The sequence below is a fragment of the Microtus oregoni genome, unplaced genomic scaffold (genome assembly GCF_018167655.1).
Source record: "Microtus oregoni isolate MIOR12 unplaced genomic scaffold, Mior012 000023F_ref0000262, whole genome shotgun sequence".
NCBI classification, from domain to species: Eukaryota; Metazoa; Chordata; class Mammalia; order Rodentia; family Cricetidae; genus Microtus; species Microtus oregoni.
The window spans coordinates 3,592,442-3,609,338 of NW_024543082.1; the positions used below are offsets into that span (position 1 = coordinate 3,592,442).

A 16,897-nucleotide genomic window follows, 5' to 3' on the forward strand; every position below is an offset into this window, starting at 1 on the left:
TGAACTCGGGACACGGTGCATGCTGGGCAAGGTCTCTCTTCCTGCTTCACTGCTGAGCTACATCTCCAGTCACACAAATCTTTAAGATCCACGCTGGTGAGGAAAGAGAGGAGTGAGAGTCCATGTTTTTCAAAAGATGTCTGCCTGCCTGCACACACAGTTGAGAACACAGGGCTTGTCTAGCTTGCATAGGGTTCTGGGTCCTGTCACAGCAGCACGCGCGCGTGCGCACACACACACACACACACACACACACACAGACACACACACACGCACACACACACAGACACACACACAGACACACACACACAGACACACACAGACACACACACACACGCACACACATACACACACACACTGGCTGGGTCCATCCCCCCTGGTCACACTCCTAAGGAAGAAACAGACTCCTAGCCGCCGGTGCTGCTGGAGAAGGCAGGTAGGGCAGGCAGGGTTCTGGGAAAGCTGTGACAGACTGTCGCTGCCTCCTCAAGAAACGCAATACTATTTTAAGAGATAAACAAGTGTGGCCGTGGTTAAAGATAATCACAGTCAGATGTTGGCAAAAGTAGGCAAACATCTCTAGGCCTGTGCTATTTAGGGTCTAAAAGTGTGTGTGTGTGTGTGTGTGTGTGTGTGTGTGCATCTGTGTGTGTGCATCTGTGTGTGTATATACGCCAGCCCATGCTTATGTTTAGAGCTTTGGTAGCACACATTTACAGATGCAAAGAAAACTAATACCCTACTGAAAGATGCTTCTGGAAGTGTTACCGCATCCGAGGGCCAAAAGGCAGTCAATAGGGAGATGCGCTAATACGATTCCACCATAGTAACAAAAACCAAAGGGACCTAAGGCTGGAATTCAGTTGGGCAGCAGGGAAAATGGGAGAGGGAAGAGACTACTTATTTAGCCATTGGGGAGAACAGTTTCATGTCTCTGAGTTCCAGTCTTGCCCGTGAAACGTGTAGGTTGGACTCCAAGAGCCAAAGGCCAAGAGATACTGCAGTCAGACCATAAACTGCTGTCTGTCTGTCTTTGCTAAGGAAGCTCCATCCTAATCCAGGCACCACTCCCAACCCTTCTAGACCCAAACCTTTCTTCACAAGGTCTCAGTGAACAGGGGTCCCTTCCCGACAAAGGTCTCTCTGCCCTTTGAGGATTGTGCGGGAGAGATGGGCTCTGTTCAGCGGTTCTTAAACTAGTACTGTTTCTCATCAGACCCAAGCTAACTTCACCGTAGCGGGTATCTATCTGCTCTTCATACGAGTGCTTCAGACTTCCTGGCTTTGAGAACTGAAACGCTGCCTGTTCATTCTCTCCCACAGCAGTGGGTCCTACAATAGCACGGATATTTAACTCCCTGAACAGGAAGGATTGATTCAAGGAGGAGGAATTGACACAAATTAGATGGCCCCAAGGAAATCAGGACCTCTCCCTCCCCACAGAACATGAAGTTCTGTAAGTGAACTTCAGAAGCATGTTGATACATGCCTTTTATCTCAGAGACAGAGACAGGAGGATCTCCGTGAGTGTGAGATGGGCCTGGTCTACAAAGAGAGTCCTAGACCTGCCAGTGCTACACAGTGAAACCTTGTCTAAAAACCACAACAAAACTAACTTAATTCTAGTATATTTACGCAAAGAATCAAGTTTCTTTTTTTTTTTGTGTGTGTGTGTGTGTATGTGTATAAGAGTGAGAGATGCGGTTATTAAATACAAAAGGCTCTAGTTAGTTGGCTGCTATGGCGGAACAGAAATGAAATCGATCAGATATTTACCAGAGCCAAGAAGATAACTATAGTAATTAAAAGAATACATTTCAGAGGATCTTGATCATGAATACAGAGTAATAGCACACAATGAGCAAAACTGATGGCCCTTAGTAGTGGTTTGACAAAAAAAAAATGCTTAAAGAATTCAACACAGGGCTGGAGAGATGGCTCAGCAGGTAAACAGCCTGCCTTGCAAGCATGAGGACTAGAGCTTAGATCCCCAGAATCCACACAAATACTACGTAGGCATGGCAACCCATCTATAATTCCAGTCTCAGAAGACAGACATGGGATCCTCAGAGCAGGCTAGTGAGACTATGGTATTGGCATGCTCTGTGTTTGATTGAGAGGTCCTGTCCTTAAAGAGCCTGGTTGAGAGCTATCCAGAAAGAGTCCAGACATCATCTCTGGACCTCCACATGAATGTGTACACACATATGCATCCATGTGTGTGAACACATAAACACATAAACCACATATACAAACTCATGAAGAGAAGAAAAATGGAAAATTCAAAAGAAAAACATCCAACCCACTGGCCTCCTGGATTTGAGAGGAGCCCTTTCTGAAGAGAAACCATCACCTCACATTAGCCCAAGATCTACAGACCAACAATGGAGAGGCTTCTGTGGCTCGAAGATTAGGCAGAAGGCCTAGACCGAAAGCCCATGTCCTGTGCTCACCTCCTAAGCATCTGCCAGAGATCAGAGGGACGCACAAAGACAAGCCACTCTGGAAGCGCCAGGCACGCCTATGTTATGGCACAGAGTGCTGAATGTGACCAGCCTTACAAATGGCAAATGTGGCTAAATCATAAGGAGCCAAATTTACAAGCGAAATTGGCTGCAGAGCTTGGCCGTTGCATATTGCAGGGCCTGACATGGCAAAGGCATTCTGAGAACTGGACTTCAGACATTGGTCCTGCCCTGTCTCTGCCATATGCACCCACTGATCCAGGAGAAGATGCCAACTGAATAAAGGCACAAGCCAGCAACCTATCAACGTAGCACAATGAGCAGGTTATATCTCGTTAACCTGGGACTAGTTGTCTTTGGATTAGGAGACAAAGGTGAACACATAACTGTTGGCAAGAAGCCACGGCAATTACAGATCCAGTAAGTTATGTCATTGACCCTTTACAATGGGAGGAATCTGAGAGGGTGGAGAATGTGAGGGACTTTCTCTAAGGGACCGAGCAGAGCTAGGATAAAGGCCAACAGTCTCCTGTCATGTCTCTCCCCACCCTGACGTCCCCCTCATTTTCTCCCGGGCTGGTTAGGCTGTTGGGAAGACTCACCCACCTTCCTGTCCACCTCCCACACACATACACACCCTGGGAACAGTCCAGCTCTGCTTTTGCTCTCACAGCTCTGGCTTGCTTAGCTGGCAGAAGGGTCAGAGTTAAATTTAGACCTGACCACCTCCCTGGGACTCAGCTGGATCACTAGCTACGCGAGGAGAGATGTAGCCGCACTCGCAGGGCCAGCTATGAACTCTCAACCGGAAGCTCTACTTGGTAGTTAGGCTGAAAGTTAAACGGGAAAGGGGCAGGATTTCTAAACAAAATCACAAAAGGAATGGAAGATAAAACAAACAAGAAAGACTGAAATAAACCTTACAAGGGTTGCTGAGGCATCTGCCCCCAGCAGAAGCTAAGTGAACAAGTAGGGTTATCTCTGGCTTTTTTTTAAATTTTTTAAAATTTTAACCTTTATTGTTGTTATTTATGTATATGGGTGCACACGTGCACAGCTGTGTACCATATGCATAGAGTGCTCGTGGAGACCAGAAGAGGGAGTCAGACACCCCAGAACTGGAGTTAACAGATAGTTGTGAGCTGTCACGCTGGTGCTGGGAATCAAACTCCAGTCCTCTGGAAGAGCAGACAGTGTCTTACCTGCACGGATCTAGCCCTATCTCTGCCTTCTAAAGACTTTTAGGGAGTAGGTACTGGGCAAGATCTCAGAACTGACTTTGAACAATGACCCACAATCGGATCTGCAACTTTCCCAAAGAGGAGTGTTTAGACACAGTTGTGATGTGGCTCAGGACCACTGAGGGTGGCGCTGCAAGAGACAGCAGCAGCAGATGGCAAGGTCTCAGGATGGGAACTCAAGATGGCCGGGAAGCACCAGGGTGGGAGACAGTGGATGGGGGTCTGCTATGGCTATCGAGTGGATATCTGCTGCCGGGTTCAGGTCACAGGTTGACAGTTCCACAGGGACTGAGGTCATGAAGTAGGAAGTAAAGGCTCCACCATGACCCGCGGTGGCCAGAGAACACAGAGGCTCAGGGGTTTACAGAGCAGAGATTTTCATGTGAGCTCTTGTTTCCCTTCTTTTCTGAGATGGGAGCTCCCTGTGTTGCCCAGGCTGGCCTTGACATCCTTGGCTCAGGTGACAGTCCCAGTGTTGGGATTGTGGTGGGACACTGTGCTCAGGCTATCTGTGCTACTGAAACAAACTAGCTTCAAGCAAGGTGCGAAAACCCAAACTCCACACAGCCATCAAGGCCCTGTGCTCTTTGACTATGCTTTGTGTGCTCTCCCATAATACTTAGCAAGGCCTTTTGGAAAGATTCTTTAAATACGGCCCAGAGGACAAACAGTGTGTACTTAGGGACTCAGTGAAAGGTAGCAAAGAAGCTTTTAATACTCAGGTCACACTCTCAGACAGGGCCCCACTTGTCCAACATTCTCAGTGTCCTATTTGTTTTTATCTTTTTTGTCTTCACTCAAGAGTACCTAGAAAATATATGCTTGTAAAAGACACACACACACAGAAACCTAACCCATGGCTCCATCCACAGTGTAAACAGATGAGGGCGGAGCTTTATTCTGCTTTGGTTTCTGTTTATCTCCCAGTCTGTGAAGGAATCACCCATGACTAGGAGTCCAACACACTCTGGGAGGACCTCATAGTCTTCAGTTTGACTGGACCACACTGGGTGTCCATGCCTAGCTTTAGATTAATGTTGATCTTCCTGTCCACCTAGCCCGGAGGAGTGATAGGAAGCCTCTTGGAAGTCTCAAAAAGTCTTCTGGCCTTGCTTGGATACTCCAGGTCACTCAGGAAGACTGTGATGGAATAGGACCAGCTGGACCTAGCGCTCAGCTCTTGGTTGTGGAGAATCAAGTTGTGGTTTTAGACGGACTTGTGTTCCTGAGTGGTAGAGGGTCCCCAGGATCCCTGTAGACATTTGTGAACACAAGCTATAGTGCTTACCATGGGAAAGATTTTTGGGCAAGGCATAGTTCTAGGAACTTGGAAGGAAATTCCAGTTCACTGGGCCCCCGTGTCCTAGATTTTTTTTCCAAAAATCTTGGTTCCCCCTGATCCAGTCCATTTACCCTCTCTATCTCCCCAAACAAAAAGAGCAGGTGCATTCTGTTTTTCACTACCAACCCTTCAAAGGCCAAATAATCTGCTCTAGTTAGCATGATGTCATTTCCCCATTTCCATCAAAAAATAGAAAGAGGCAAAAGTACAACAGATAGCATTCAACACAATAATTACCTGCAAAATATTATCTCCATTCTAACATGATAGCATCCAAGTGCTGCACACGCCCCTTTTTTTATTTTTATTTTTTTTACTGTGCCTTTCAAACCTGGTGTGTGCAGCAGGGGCACATCCCAATTTGAACTAGCTTCATTTCAAGCCCTCAAAACCCCATGTAGCGACCAACAGATTGGACAGTGCAGCTCTGGATGGCCTCTCTACTCTGCTTTCTTCGTGGTCCTCTGAATGTTTTTGTTTCTTCATCCCCATGAAAATGGGTCCCTTTATCCCAGCTCTTTAAAAGCGCTCACCTGTCTTCCACTCCTTGGGACATCTGGAGGATGATTCCCGTTAGTTTCTGCTTAATCACACTAACGATCAGAGAGGAGCTTGGGGTGTCAGGTGAAGAGTTTAGTGACCAACTCTTCACCCTTCTGTTTGTTTGCTGTAACTGTTTCACACATATGGACCAGTTCCCGAGCCCAACTGCAAAATATTTGGGAACATGGAAGCATTTTGAATTCTTCTATGAGCACTAGTCTAACATCGGTATTCCCAGAATTTTGGAATAAAACAGAAAGTGTGTGCTTTAACATTCCACAGGATTAAGGAATGGCTGAAATCATTTTTTTCTCCTTCCTTCCTTCCTTCCTTCCTTCCTTCCTTCCTTCCTTCTGAAATCATTTGAACATGACCTTTGGCATAGTCTGCAGGGACTTCTGGGAGCTCCATAACAACCTAACCCCTAGCACTTACAACAAGCCAGGGCTGAGTGGTTTATATGTGTTCATTCACCTAAGCTTTGAAAAAAAAAAACCCCATGAACAGATTCCATGGTCATTTCTACTTTCCAGAAAAAGAAACCAAGAAGAAGAATGTATTTATGTAATTTATACAAGGTCACGGAGAAAAGCAGTTGATCAGGCACTCACGTCCACAGTGACTGCTGTATTCAACCTTTCAACTACTGCAATCTAGTACCTTGCAATACAGAACCACAAAATGCAGTTCTATTTTTACACTGTATGTTAGTACATATCCCAAGAATCAAAGGTATTAGTTTGTTATACTCTGAGCCGGGCATTTCTCTCATATAAAAGAATTAGGCTAATTCAGAAAATGTAAACAGAAATAAACAGTTGGGGAGCCATGAAATTCCAAGTTCCAGAGGGTCCTTTTCATAATCCTAAACAAACCAGCACACTGTTCCTTCCAAAATGTATGAAGCTACGAGCAACAAATGAGCCTCCAAATTCAGATACCCCCCCTAGTTGAAAAACCCTCTTTCTAGGAATCTGTCCTTGGGAAGCAGGTACGGGCATGTATCATTATAATACTGTTTAGAGCAAAAGCGAGAAATTGCTTGAGAGGAAGATGATTAAATACGAACAAGTCATATTGATACAAGATGAAAAAGCATCTAGTAGTATTTGCCAGGTCTTAAACCTGGGAACAAAGGGCCCCAGGTGCCTATTTAATGTATCAAAACAGACCTGGGTTTCAGCACCAGATGAATGGGAAAAAAAAGAATTAAAGGAAGATATAACAGGTTCCTAGGTATGGTGGAGAAGGTTTATGGTAGATATGAGGGAGGTTTTAGCCAGAGGCAGAGACTTGTGGGAGAGTCTTGAATGAACTCATAAAAGGGCGGCCTGCCCCTGGGTGGGAAAGTTCAGGGTAGGGGCAGGGCATTCCAGCCATACTGTGTAACAGGTAGGGACCAAGGGATACTGGGAGGACTGGGCAGCCAGGTAGGCTTTGATATGTTAAATGGGCACTTCAGTTTGCTCTTGGTCCCCAGTTTGAGACCCAACAAGTATTCAAATGAAATAGGAAGCCCAAACATGTGGTTCCTTCTATGGAGGGACCACTATGGTCCATCTCAAGCTACCAATGATTTAGTAATTTGTTCTCAAAGTCTAGGATATTTTGTAACTCTTGTTACACTAGAAGTTGTTATCTTTAGGTGATGGAATTTTATCTTCACTTGCCTATATTTAAAAATTTTTTTCCATTTACATATTTTTCTAGACAGAAAAATCGAAGCTTCCTTCTAGTTTGCATAGATTTAATGACCTCTATTTCAAGGAATATCTCAAAGAAAAACATACAACTCTTGAACTTACTTTTTGAAATTAACCACATGACTGAGGGGAGGAGGGAGGGTCCACCCTGCAGCTCCAGCCTCTGGAGTTTATAGATATCCTGAGGGGACAGGTCTACGTGGGGAAAATCAGACCTGTGCAGAAATGGAAGCTAAGGAAGGCAAACAAACAAACAAAAAAACCCAAAAAAACCTCCAGCCCAGGTATCAGAGTGCCCACACAGCCTGAACAACTCAGAAGCATCTTCAGCCTAACCCTCCTACAACTCTCAACTGCTACAAGACTCCCACCAACAGTTCTCCAGCTGAGTCTGTTGGCAGAGCAGTGCCTGGGCCATCCTGGAGGGTTGGGGACATAGCTTAAGAGACAGTGTCCTTGCCCAGCATGTGAAGACTCTGGGTTCCATCACCACCACTGGGGAAAAAAAATCCTGCTGGGTGGTGGTGGCACAGGTTTTAAACCTAGCACTTGGAAGACAGAGGCAGGCAGATCTCCGAGTTCTAGGCTGGTCTGGTGTACAGATCAAGTTCTGGGACGGCCAGGGCTACACAGAGAAACCCTGTCTTGAAAAAAAAACAAATAAAAATGCTTCTGTCCACGCGGAAGATGTTCTCGAGGTGAAGTAAAAGCAAGCTCTAAAGCAGTATGTAAATTACAAGACGGTTTGCCCAGAACGAGGTGGACCATGCAGCGGTGATGATTTGTCTAACGCTTAATTTTGTTGTTGAACACAGTAAAGAAGCAGAAGCAGCATAGTACTTGCTGAGTGAGATGCCCTCACCTCCCTTACCTCACCCCAGAGCGACAACAGCACAGAGGGCTCCAGATTCCTCATTCCCGCTCCTATCCTGCCCCCAGTTCAGGGACTGTGACTGACAAGGAGAGGCCTCCTTAACTTCCCAAAACGAGAATTCCCCAGGGGAGAGGTGGCCTTCTCACACAGAATGCTTTTTCTTTCTGGAGCTGGGGGAAGGGAGAGGGGAGATGGAGAGATGCTGGGCAAGGACACTGTCTCTTAAGCTATGTCCCCAGCCCTCCAGAGAGGAGAGAGGAGAGGGGGGGGGAGAGGGGAGAGAGGGGAGAGAGGGGAGAGAGGGGAGAGAGGGGAGAGAGGGAGACAGGGAGAGAGAGAGAGAGAGAGAGGAGAGAGAGAGAGAGAGAGAGAGAGAGAGAGAGAGAGAAACCGAAAAGAAAAGAAGTCAAAGAGGAAACAGTTTCCCACCAGATCACCAGGTCAGGCTACTAAGCCTTTGTGTCTCACCCCCAGGGAGCGCTGCAACCACCTGGAGAGTTTGTTAAATCACAAACTAACTGTTAGATCCTGGGACTGAGCTGAGCATGTCTACCACAGCCCTGAGTGACCACTCTTAGTCACTTCTGCTCCTAGGCATTCTGCCAGGGAGAAGAGAGAGAGAGGATTCGCAGCCCTGGTGTGAGGCTGGACCTTGCAAACCGGCCGATGTGGACTGTCCACCGCTTGGGGAAGCTGGGTTCCCCTGTGGCTGAAGAAGATAATACCCCTACATCCATAAGAACACACAGATTCTCATGCAGGAAGTGGGGGAACTAAGGATGTCCTGAGAACTGGGGATGCAGCAGTTGCTCTGGGAGAGGAAACGCATGCTCACAAGTCATTAAACCCCAGGGAAGAGCAGACAGCTGCAAACGACATAGCTGCTGTTTTAACCCAGCAACAGAAAGGGGTTCCCTTCCTTCCAATTTGGGTTTCCTCGAAGTGGTCACCAGAAGGACAGGAAGAATGTGGAAGAACCAGCTCAGAAGCTCTCAAGTTTTCTCTTGGACAGGCAAAGCCATTGGCAACCTCTCAGCCACCTCAGGGTGTAACCGAGGCCCCGCTCCTTCCAGGAAGTATCGCACAGAAAGTCGCGCTGCCTCCAAAAAGTGGAAAGATAAATCCCATTAGTCACTGAAAAAGACCAGGCAGGGAGCCAAGCCACCTTGTCCCTTACCTGTGAACTCTATAGGTGACCCTGTCCGAACACCAGCTGAACATCCAGATCTCAGGGGCTGCACTAATAGGCAGGGTGGGGGTGAGTGAGTGGGGGTGAGTGAGTGGGGGGGGATAGTTTTTTTTTTTTCTCAGTCTAGGCAGAAACAGTCTGAAGGTGCAACAAAGGCTGCGTGCCCTTAGTAGCTGCACTGTAGGCAGAGAAGTATGCCTTAGATTGCTAGCTGAGGTCAAGGAGCCGGTGAACAATGGCCTTTTCTTTTTAGAGAATGTGGGTTCTCAGGATCAAAACTTCTAAAACGACGACGTCGCTTGCTAATGTAGGTGAGGCCTGACTTCCAGCCCCAGCAAAAACAAAATAATCCCCTGTGTCTGCACAAAAGAAGGACAACTTGGGGTCACTTAGGGTTCTCAGTCTTTGGTTGACTCTTTTACAGGATAAAATGATTATGACACTAGCAGCATTCATAGGTTTTAAAATTGATTTAATTATTTGTAAAAGGAAAGGACAAATCTGTGTTCCCTGCTTTGACAACTCCACAACATTGACGATGGCAATGGCTCGAGCCAAGACCATTAAATAGTTTAGGAATGCAGATTTACACCATTGCGACACAGAGGCCAGAGTCAATGTCTAGTATACTGCTGTCGTTAATAGCAGGGCTTTAAAGGTATGTTCCGTGCCTGGTGCTGTGCTGAGCCCTTCAAAGACATTGTCTTAACCGGTCCTCACAGCGGGCCCCACTGTAGTAAACATCTTCTTGATTCCCATCCTTTCCCAGGTCTCTAGTTCAGGGCTAACAGGTGGTCAGCTCAAACATTTGTTAAGTGAATTAAAATGCTAAGCATTACATAAAACCAGGAGCAGTCAAGGATGGAAGGAGAGGACTGCATTTCCTGGATGCATTTCCACCTGCAGGGATAAGCATTAAGAATGCGTGCCTGCGGAGGTTTGATCCTACGTAATGTGATGGCTTTGTGGGAGCCTAGCCAGTTTGGATGTTCACCTTCCTAGATATGGACGGAGGTGGGAGGTCCTAGGTCTTACCACAGGGCAGAAAACCCTGACTGCTCTTTGGACTGGAGAGGGAGGGGGAAAGGAGTGGGGGGAGGGGGAGAAGAGTGGGAGGAGGGGGCGTAGGGTGGGAGGAGGGGGAGGGAAATGGGAGGCTGGGAGGAGGTGGAAACTTGTTTTTTTTTTTTCTCCTTTTCTCAATAAAAAAAAAGAAAAAAAAAAAGAATGCGTGCCTGCAGTTCCGGCTACTTGGAAGGCTGGGGTAGGAAGATGAGGCAGGAGAATGGTTTGAGCCCAGGAATTGGAGGCTAACCCAGGCAGCATAGAAAGCCTCTTAAAAATAAATAAATAAATAAATAAATAAATAAATAAATAAAATAAATAGACAAGAGGTTGTCTTTTGAATGAACTGAACCAGAGGTCAAAACATACAGCAACAAAATCACACGATAGGAATGATAAAGAGCTAGGCTGGCACACGTTGTCTTATCTCTGGATAGAAGAGTCTTTAGAGTGAACCAGGCAGACGGTATCATTACCCCCAAGAACAACAAAGCATTCCACAGTCAACATCTGAGCTTCCACTGGGGAGTGATGTCTGCACTTCTCAGTGGCATCTCAGTGAAGAGATGTTCCATGCCCAGAGACAGAGTAGAGGAAGGATCCTGGAAAGGCATTCTGGTCCTGCTGGTCCTAATGGCAGGTCTGGTCTCTTTCCTCTTCCAGAAAAATAAAATGAATTGGGCTTCCGTCTGGTTCTAACTTCCCTTCAGCACTTCTGCTGGAGAAGGCCCTCTCGAGGCTTAGCCTTTCTCTCCTCCTGTCAGGTTTCAGCCCCTTGCCTCTCCAGGACTCTTTGGGAATGGCTAGACTGGGTCTGGGGCTTTATTTGAAGTGATATCACTGAAGAGGAGCTGTGTTTTTAAGAGGTGGGGCAAACCAGAATGACCCTACTGATGAAGACACATTGGACATGGAGAAATCATGTTGGTATTGATTAGGAAGCTTTTTCCCTGCTGGCTAGATTCCATAGTACTGAAAGGTACTACGCAGGCTGTTGGGAGGAAAAAGTCATTAATGCTCTTGTGCACCGCAATAATGACTACTGGTGCAAGAAATGCATGGGTGCAATAGTGGCACTGACGCTAAAAGGGTAACCAACTGCTTGGATTTAAGGTCTGCTCCGCAGGAGCAAACACATGTCTGATATTGCAAATCTGGCTAAGAACCTGTGTTTGTGAATCTCGTAAGCACTGGGGTGAAAGTACTCCTCTCATTTTGCCAAACTGCCACAGTATCAAACTGCCCTCAGAATTCATATCTTTCTACCTAGAGATTAGTGCAGGTCATCATCAGAAAGGTTTGTGCAGTGAATGGAGGTTTAATGGAAGAACTCAAACAGGTCAAAGTGCAGAGAATAAGTGATCATGGTGTGTTCAGTTGCAAATAGTACATTGATATCACACCCCCTCCACAAGGCTCAGAGATCATCATGGAAGTAGAGGGCAGAGAGATTCTAAGAGTCAGAGGTTGGGGAGGGCGGGAGCAAACTGGACATGGCAGGACTATGGAACTCCTGCATTCATGACAGCTATTCCTGCACAGGCCTGCACAATATCAAACCAACTAACATCCTAGCATGGAATGGGAGGGGGCTCATGAGCCCCCACCCCTAACTAAGGAACCACCATCAGTTACTGGCTCCTGCAGAAGTGAGAGTCAGTTTTCTTTAAGGGCGTGGTTCTTAATAAGTCCACCATGCTCCAGGAGATGGCCCCATACCCAGGAGTATACGAACAACACAAATTGGAGTTAGTGGGTAATTACATTTTTCAGAAAGCGGTTAAAAGTTCAGGTGTGCAAGGCAGGTTATCAGGATGGATTCTAGATCTGCTGTTCAAGCCCTGTATGTCCTAAATCACCCTATGGCATAGTGTCTATCTCTGTACAGCAGGGATGATAAAAAATTATCATCTGAAAAAGAGAGAGGGGGCAAAATTTCAGGGCAGAAGGGAACTAGGGTAAGGTTCTCAAAATGAATATCATGGAACAGACTGGAATCGGGTGTGCCCACAGCATCACTGTAAGGGGTCAGGATAATCCTCAGGGTTCACCTGCATGCCCACCTGCATTTTAATGCTCCCTCCCAAAGCAGGATTTCCCGTCCAGCACTCACCACTACTGTCTGGATCGTAGCTGACATCCCTGATACTCCTCACCAGTTAGGAGATATGGAAGTCAGAGACAGTTGGGGACAGTGTGTGGGAACAGAGTGTGTATTTGGTGTCGCTCCCCAGATTAGGGTTTATCCATGGGGTGGGGGACCAAGAGGTATGTTGGGGAAAACTAAATGTCAAATGGTGATTTGAGTTTTCAGGTCTAAGGTACATGGAGTTTTGTCCCTTGGGTAGTGAGTTAAAGCGTCATATAGACCCTCTTCCAAGTGATCAACACCTTTTTAAAGGAACTTGGTGTCATGGTTTCACACATCAAATGCAGTTTATAAAGTGAGCTGTATCACATCAAGTCATAAGGCTCCTGGCTAGGGAGTCAGGGAAAAGGCAGGGGAAAAAAATTAAGATAAATATAGAGAAGGCTGACTTTGGATATCCTGTGACTCTCCAGAAATTGGTCCAGAGCCAAGCAGAAACTACCCCTGTTCTGAAAGGACCATGGGTGGATTCACTTAGACTAAGTCATGGACCACCACCCTCCCCTCTGAGATGCTCAGCCTGCTGAAGTAGCTCAGTGTAAGTGAGAAGACAGGACAGCACCAGGCTTCACATATAAGGACTTGGGGATGGCAATAAACAAGCATGGCTAATTGGAGGGTTCTTGTCCACATATCCCAAGTGAATTACAAGCTGACTGGAAAATTGAGAGCCCTAAAATTGGCATCCTTCTAGAAAGATCGGGATCCATGATTTAAGTCACAAAATTCTGTGGAACATATACAGGCTTCTGGCGATTTAAAAATCTCCTTTGACACTCGGAAAGACATTTAAACAGCTTTATTTTTTAAATTAAATTCATATATTTACTCATTTATCATGGTGGTGGGTGAGTGTTTAACACAGTTTGCATGTGGAGGTCAGAGGACAACTCCAAAGAATCGGTCCTTTCCTTCCACCAACTAGGTCCCAGGGATCAAACTTGTGTTGCTGAGCTTGGCAGCAAGCACCTTTACCCACTGAGCCATCTTGCTGGCCCAGGAGGTTTTTCATCTTGTTTGTTTCTTCTTTCTTTATGTTTTAGTTTGTTTGCTTACTGTTTTTTTTTTTTTTTTTTTTTTTTTTGAGACAGGGTTTCTCTGTATAGCCTTGTCCATCTTGGAACTCTGTAGACCAAGGCTGGTCACAAACTCAGAGATTCAGGGGTCTCTGCCTCCTGAGTGCCAGGATTAAAGGTGTGCATCGCCACTGCCCAGCTTATGTTTTTTCTTAAACTTTGAGCTAACTAAAGAAATCGCTTAAGTTGACCCACTTCTTAAAGGACAGTTTGGCTGCCTGAGCAGTGCCCAGTTCCCCCAGAGGGTGACACCGGTGATTTATAGCCCTTCAGACACACACATGCTGGTATCTACTTCTCTTCCTTAGACCATTATTGCACTTTTGATTGCTTTCCCTCTCAAAGAAGCAGCTGTAAATACATCGCTCATGTTTTTCTCCTCACCCTATCTCTATTTCCTTATAAGAAAAGGGTGGGCCTTCTGTTATTTTCCCTTAGCACCGGATGTCAAGGTAGGTATTCTCTGTGATATTACTGTACTCAACAGAATCAAAATATAAACAAACAAGCAAAGAAGGGGGAAATCCCCCTTTTCCAAGTCAGAAGACAAGCTCAACTAAATGGGCGCATATTTTCAGCCAAATGTGAAGTATATAGCCCACAGAGGGGCATTTACTGAATCCCTGGCTTTTTTCCTAGCGACAGCAACTAAAAACACATCACTCCGCCCAGAGACATTCAGTATGGCTCTCTAAGCTTCAAGCAAAAAAAATAACTAGAACTTTTGACTTCTTCATTCCTTTTACTTTGTGCTCGGTGGGTTTTGAGTCCTCTACATTCTGATAGACAGGTAACCAGTTTGCAAACACCGGCTGACCTGGGGACCACAGCTGTGGGCTCTGACCTATGAGCCTCAGAGTCAGGCAGGCAGCAAGAGAGCAAATTCAGCGGGGAAAAGAGACAAAATGATGAGCTGCTTTTATTTAAAGAGGGAAGTAGCTCCCTACTGCCTTCCTATGGTAGCCAGTCTGCAAGACCTGAGAAACTGGTTTCAGTGAGTAGGCCTACAGATAAGTCCAGCTGGTGAACACCCTACAGAGGAACCTCTCCCGCGTCCTTTCCTTCTGCAGTGGGGCATCCTCCCACAAAGTTCTGGGCTCCAGGCAATACGAAGCAGACAGCTTCAAAACAGACCTTATCTTCTCTGTTTGCTGCTGAATCGATGCCCTGGGGCTGAGTAGAGACTCCCAGCTCCCTTTCCTAGGCACCTCAGATGCTATCTCACTCTGCCCAGCCCCCAGACAGGTCCAGCCTTACACCTTTTAAATCTAGGAAAAGTGAGGGGCAGAAGCCTGAATAGTGAAAGGGCAGCTTTGGTAGCAGCTTTTATCACCTCTCACCAGCTTTAGTTCATGATCTAGGGCAGCTCCAGCTAGCTCCAGAAAACCCCCTTTTCCCACGCCCCCTCTCCTAGCCACAGAGCTTGCAGCCACCAAATTCTGAATTCTCAGGCTGGCGCCCTGGGCCCCCCACTTCTCTGCTCAGCAAAGGAAGGCAGGGACAACTCACAAAACTGCACTGCACTATGTGGATCCAAGAAGGCCAGCTGCAGGGGACATGTGCCCCACCACAAACCCCACATTCCTCTTTTACCGGAAACGGACTCCCAAGAAAGCCTGCCTGAAAACCCTTCATCCTAGGGTAGCCAGCACAGCCTTCAGAGCAAACCTATCCACTCAGATCCCACTGGCTGCTTCCGGCTTCCCCTCCTCCCTCCCTTCAGTTCCCAGCCTGGGTTTCCAGTCCCTGCCCACTCCGACCCCTCCTCCCTCTGAAAGTCCACTTTTGAAGCAGGATACAGCTCCGTTTCAGGCTGTTCAAAATTAATGAAGACATGCGAGAATCTGTTGCTGACCCTTGATGACACGGGAGAAGGTCCTTGAGATGTCATCGGTCTTTGGTCACACAGCTGTTTAGGACTGGGAGTTTGCCAGGCTTATGAGGGTCACTTGGGTAACTCCATGGGAAGGTGGTATGGGTGCTGCTTAGATTATGGGTCTTAGACTGAGGATCTGTAAATTGGACCGAAGTCACAATTGGTGGGAAAAAAAATTAGGGCAAAAACCAAATAAGAGGTATGGCCTTTTGTCTCAAATCACACAAACATTCTTTCTTCCCCACTCTCCAGGCTGAAGTGGTAAAGCGATATGAACAGCTTAAGGACTCACCCCACCCCCTTTTCTTCCAGGAGAAGCTACACTACCCACAACCCTCCTTCTCACTCACTCTGTTTTGCAAGCTGCTTTGGGGAAACTAGTTGCTTCCTGCCAGTCTCTTCAATGACATTAAAATTAGCAGAATAATTAAATACAGTCCTAATTGGGTCCAAAAAAGAGTTGTTGGTTAATTAAAGAGGCAGCATCTGGCCCAAAGCCGTAAATCCACGTTGTTCTGTGAATGTCCAAGCAGAGAAAAGTGATCTCGCGTTCCCTAAGAAAACTGTCACTTGGAAAAAACTGAGTCAAGCACATCCCTTCGGCCAGGAGTCAGTTCACCGCAAGCGTATGTAAATGAGCACTGAATTGTGCCTCTTCCAAGTCCCTTTTCTCACTCCATACCCACGTCCCCCGCGTCCAAAGTCGCTGGGAAGTAACCCGTCCCCAAACTGCAACTCGGCATCCTCCAGAGCGCGCGCATTCTGCTGCCTGGGAAACGGAGCCCAAGGCAGTTCACAGCATACCCTCTCCCCAGAGATCTCACCCCATTCCCTCCTCAGTCCCGCCAGCTTGGTTAAAATGCCACTCACCTCTACAGGGGAAGCAGCAGCAGCACTTAGCAAAGAACCAGCCCAAAGAGGGACCTCGGGTGTAAGCCTGATCGCCGCCCTTCATGCTGCAGCGCGCCCCCAGCGCTCCAGCATGGCACGGGCGCCGGCTGGGATGAGAGCACGGCGGGAGGAAACTTCTGCGCCACCCGCCAGCCAAGTCCCGTTCCCGCCCGTCGCCCTCCTCCTCCGGCACCCCGGCGGTGCAGGGACTAACAGGGAGTTGGGCCACCTTAGGCAGGAGGGAGGGGCTTGGCGACAAGGGCGGGACTAAGGGGGGCGGAGTTCCAAGGTCCAGCTGTTAGTTGGGGACGCCGCAGCAAGCCGGCAGTAAGTCGGCAGCGTCCCTATGTCTTACGAAATACGCAAACACGCGTGTGTGACTGTGGGCATAGGCAAGTACTGAGGGTTCGGTTACCTAGCGCTCCTGACGCAAAACAAATACTTATGTGAAGTTTCCAAAGGCTATCAGAGTCAGTTTTAGCT

The 16,897-nt window shown here is 47.2% G+C and overlaps 1 protein-coding gene across 8 annotated transcripts in view; it reads right to left on the reverse strand.

Moving 5' to 3' along the window:
* The window catches only part of LOC121461682 (kalirin-like), a 115,496-nt gene extending 98,891 nt beyond the window's left edge, over positions 1–16,605 (reverse strand). For all 8 annotated transcript variants that reach the window (XM_041672821.1, XM_041672818.1, XM_041672820.1 and 5 more), the window contains exon 1: positions 16,394–16,605. In XM_041672821.1, the coding sequence (XP_041528755.1) occupies positions 16,394–16,478 (85 nt within the window). In that variant the 5' untranslated portion in view covers positions 16,479–16,605. The remainder of the gene's footprint in view (positions 1–16,393) is intronic.
* Between the last annotated feature and the right edge of the window lie 292 nt (positions 16,606–16,897).